This window comes from Antrostomus carolinensis, unplaced genomic scaffold, assembly GCF_000700745.2.
Source record: "Antrostomus carolinensis isolate BGI_N321 unplaced genomic scaffold, ASM70074v2 scaffold27639, whole genome shotgun sequence".
NCBI lineage: Eukaryota > Metazoa > Chordata > Aves > Caprimulgiformes > Caprimulgidae > Antrostomus > Antrostomus carolinensis.
This window is the reverse complement of record NW_010336834.1, coordinates 10,006-12,229: the sequence shown is the minus strand read 5'-3', so window position 1 is coordinate 12,229 and position 2,224 is coordinate 10,006. Positions and strand designations below refer to the sequence as shown.

The window sequence follows — 2,224 nt, the reverse complement described above, 5'->3', positions numbered from 1 at the left end:
AGGGGGGGCAGCAGGGAGAGGGCTCCCCAAACGAGGGGAGACTGATGCCAGTGGAGGGGGAGCCTGGCCCTCGCCCACAGAGGAGAGCTGGGTTACCTGCCCGGTCCAGTGGCAGGAGAAGCAGCACTGCACAGGGTCTGAGCCTGTTTTCTGCTCCCTGCCAGGTGGTAGAGGGGATGCCTTTGCACATTGAGCTCTCAGGGAACCTGGTGCCTGTCAAGAAGGCCACTCAGCCCCGCACCTTCTTCTTCCAGTCCTTCCGGGAGAACCGTCTTGCCATCCCCATCAAGGTAAGGGCAGAGTGCAGGGCTGGGCTGCAGCTGGGGCCCCTGCGCCTGCCCTGTGCCAGGACATCTAACCGGGCTCTTGGTGCTCAGGTTCGGCGGGAAGCCAGTGGCTCCTTATCTTTCCTGCGCAAAGCCATGAAATATGAGGACCTCCAGCATGTGCTCTGCCACCTGAACATCAGCATACCACCCTGCACTAAGGTCAGTGCATCCCTCCCCCAGGCCCCCTTGCTGTCAGCTTGTCTTCCTTGGCCTCCTCATGGCCGTGCCAGGCTGCTTTGGGGCTGCGGGAGAAGCAGTGGTGCCAGGGCAGAGCTGCTGCCCTCTTTTCAAGCTGGTGACCTCTTGGTTTGTCCCCACTCTCCCAGGGAAGCGGCAGTGAAGAGCGGAGGAGGACACTGACGCCGTTGTCTCTGCGGGAGCGATACAGCATCCTAAGTGAGACCAGTTTCGGTACGCAGCCCACTGGGACCGTTCAAGCCCACTCACCACCTGTGCTTGGGGTGCCCAAGCCGGATGGAAGGGCTGAGCTGACCCTGTTGTACTCACGCTCGTGGAGAGTTCCCTTTCCCTGGGGGTTTCCTTGGTCCTGCCAGCAGGCAGTGCTGTGCCTATGGAGCTGCAAGACCCCCACAGCCAGCACTCCTTTCCCCTCCCCACCCCGGCACAAAACCCTGCACAGCTGAAGCTGTGACTCCCTGTTCTCCTCCAGGCTCTCTGAGCACCACGGACAAGGCAGACCAGAAGATGGTCGACATAGCAGAGCAGCTGGGCCTCAGCTGGGCTGGTGAGTCCACACCTGACAGCTCAACGCTCCGGGGAAAGCTGACACTAAGGAAGGCTGGAAACATGCAGGGTGGAGTGCAAATGCTTTCCACTGTCCCGGGAGCTGTGCCCCGATGAAGTGGGTGTGCACAGGCTGCACCAGCTCCTCTGGCCGGCTGGCCTTGCAGCTGTACATGTGTTCACACGCGTGTGCACAGATACCAGGCTAGGATTTTGTTCCAAGTCATGTGTGCTGCAGCTGTTTGTAGAGGCCCAGCACTGTCATTGCACCCACACACCCAGCATGGGCCCCTACGCTCCTCCTTAGCACGAGACACTGCTACACTGGCCATAACCAGCCTGGGCAGAGGAGCATCAACCTCTGCCCCATCCCAGCTCCTGCTCCTGCATGCTGTGCTGTGTTCAATTGGATGTGACTCTGCACAGGGTCTCACTGAACCTTTTTGGCTCAAGAGCTGTCTGTTCCTGTGTGATCTCATTTAGGTTCCTGCTCTGGCAGGGGGATTGGACTGGATGATCTTTTGAGGTCCCTTCCAATCCCTGACATCCTGTGGTTCTGTGTGTGTGGGTGCCAGAAGGTATGATGCTGAGATGTGGTGTCTCCCCCAGAGCTGGCACGTGAGCTGCAGTTTGGGGTGGATGACATCAACAGGATACGTGTGGAGAACCCCAACTCCCTGTTGGAGCAGAGCATAGCCTTACTCAACCTCTGGGTCAGCCGTGAAGGCAAGAGTGTCAAGAGTGAGTATCTGCGGTGCCCTGTGACAGGCGTGGAGGTGGCAGGACCCGCTGTACAGAGCAGCATGTGCATGCTCAGGGGTCACTGGTTGGTGTCACACCACTGGTTCATGCAGATCTGCCCTTCTGGGGGGTGTCTGGGGCATGGCCACGGTCCCCTGGTGACCACTTTGCTGACACTGGCTTCCCCTTGCAGTCGAGAGTCTGTACACAGCGCTGAGGAACATCGACCGCGGCGAGATTGTCACCATGCTGGAGGGCTCCAGCCGGCAGAGCCGCAGCCTGAAGGGCAGCTGGCGCTACGCAGACAGAGACTACTCCCTCTCGCCCTCCCAGATGAATGGTGAGTCCTGGCTTCTGTCAGGAGCTGCAGGAGGGCCTCAGGGGTAGAGTCCATGCAGACAAATGGGTGC

General features: G+C 59.7%; 1 protein-coding gene across 1 annotated transcript in view; it reads left to right on the top strand.

Moving 5' to 3' along the window:
• Nucleotides 1-164: 164 nt before the first annotated feature.
• Nucleotides 165-2,224, top strand: part of LOC104530436 (ankyrin-1-like) — a gene marked incomplete at its 5' end in the record, with an annotated part of 5,702 nt that continues 3,642 nt past the window's right edge. The window contains 6 exons of the mRNA XM_010175012.1: nucleotides 165-290; nucleotides 378-488; nucleotides 656-740; nucleotides 1,000-1,074; nucleotides 1,683-1,814; nucleotides 2,008-2,154. Of these exons, the coding sequence (XP_010173314.1) occupies nucleotides 165-290; nucleotides 378-488; nucleotides 656-740; nucleotides 1,000-1,074; nucleotides 1,683-1,814; nucleotides 2,008-2,154 (676 nt within the window). The remainder of the gene's footprint in view (nucleotides 291-377; nucleotides 489-655; nucleotides 741-999; nucleotides 1,075-1,682; nucleotides 1,815-2,007; nucleotides 2,155-2,224) is intronic.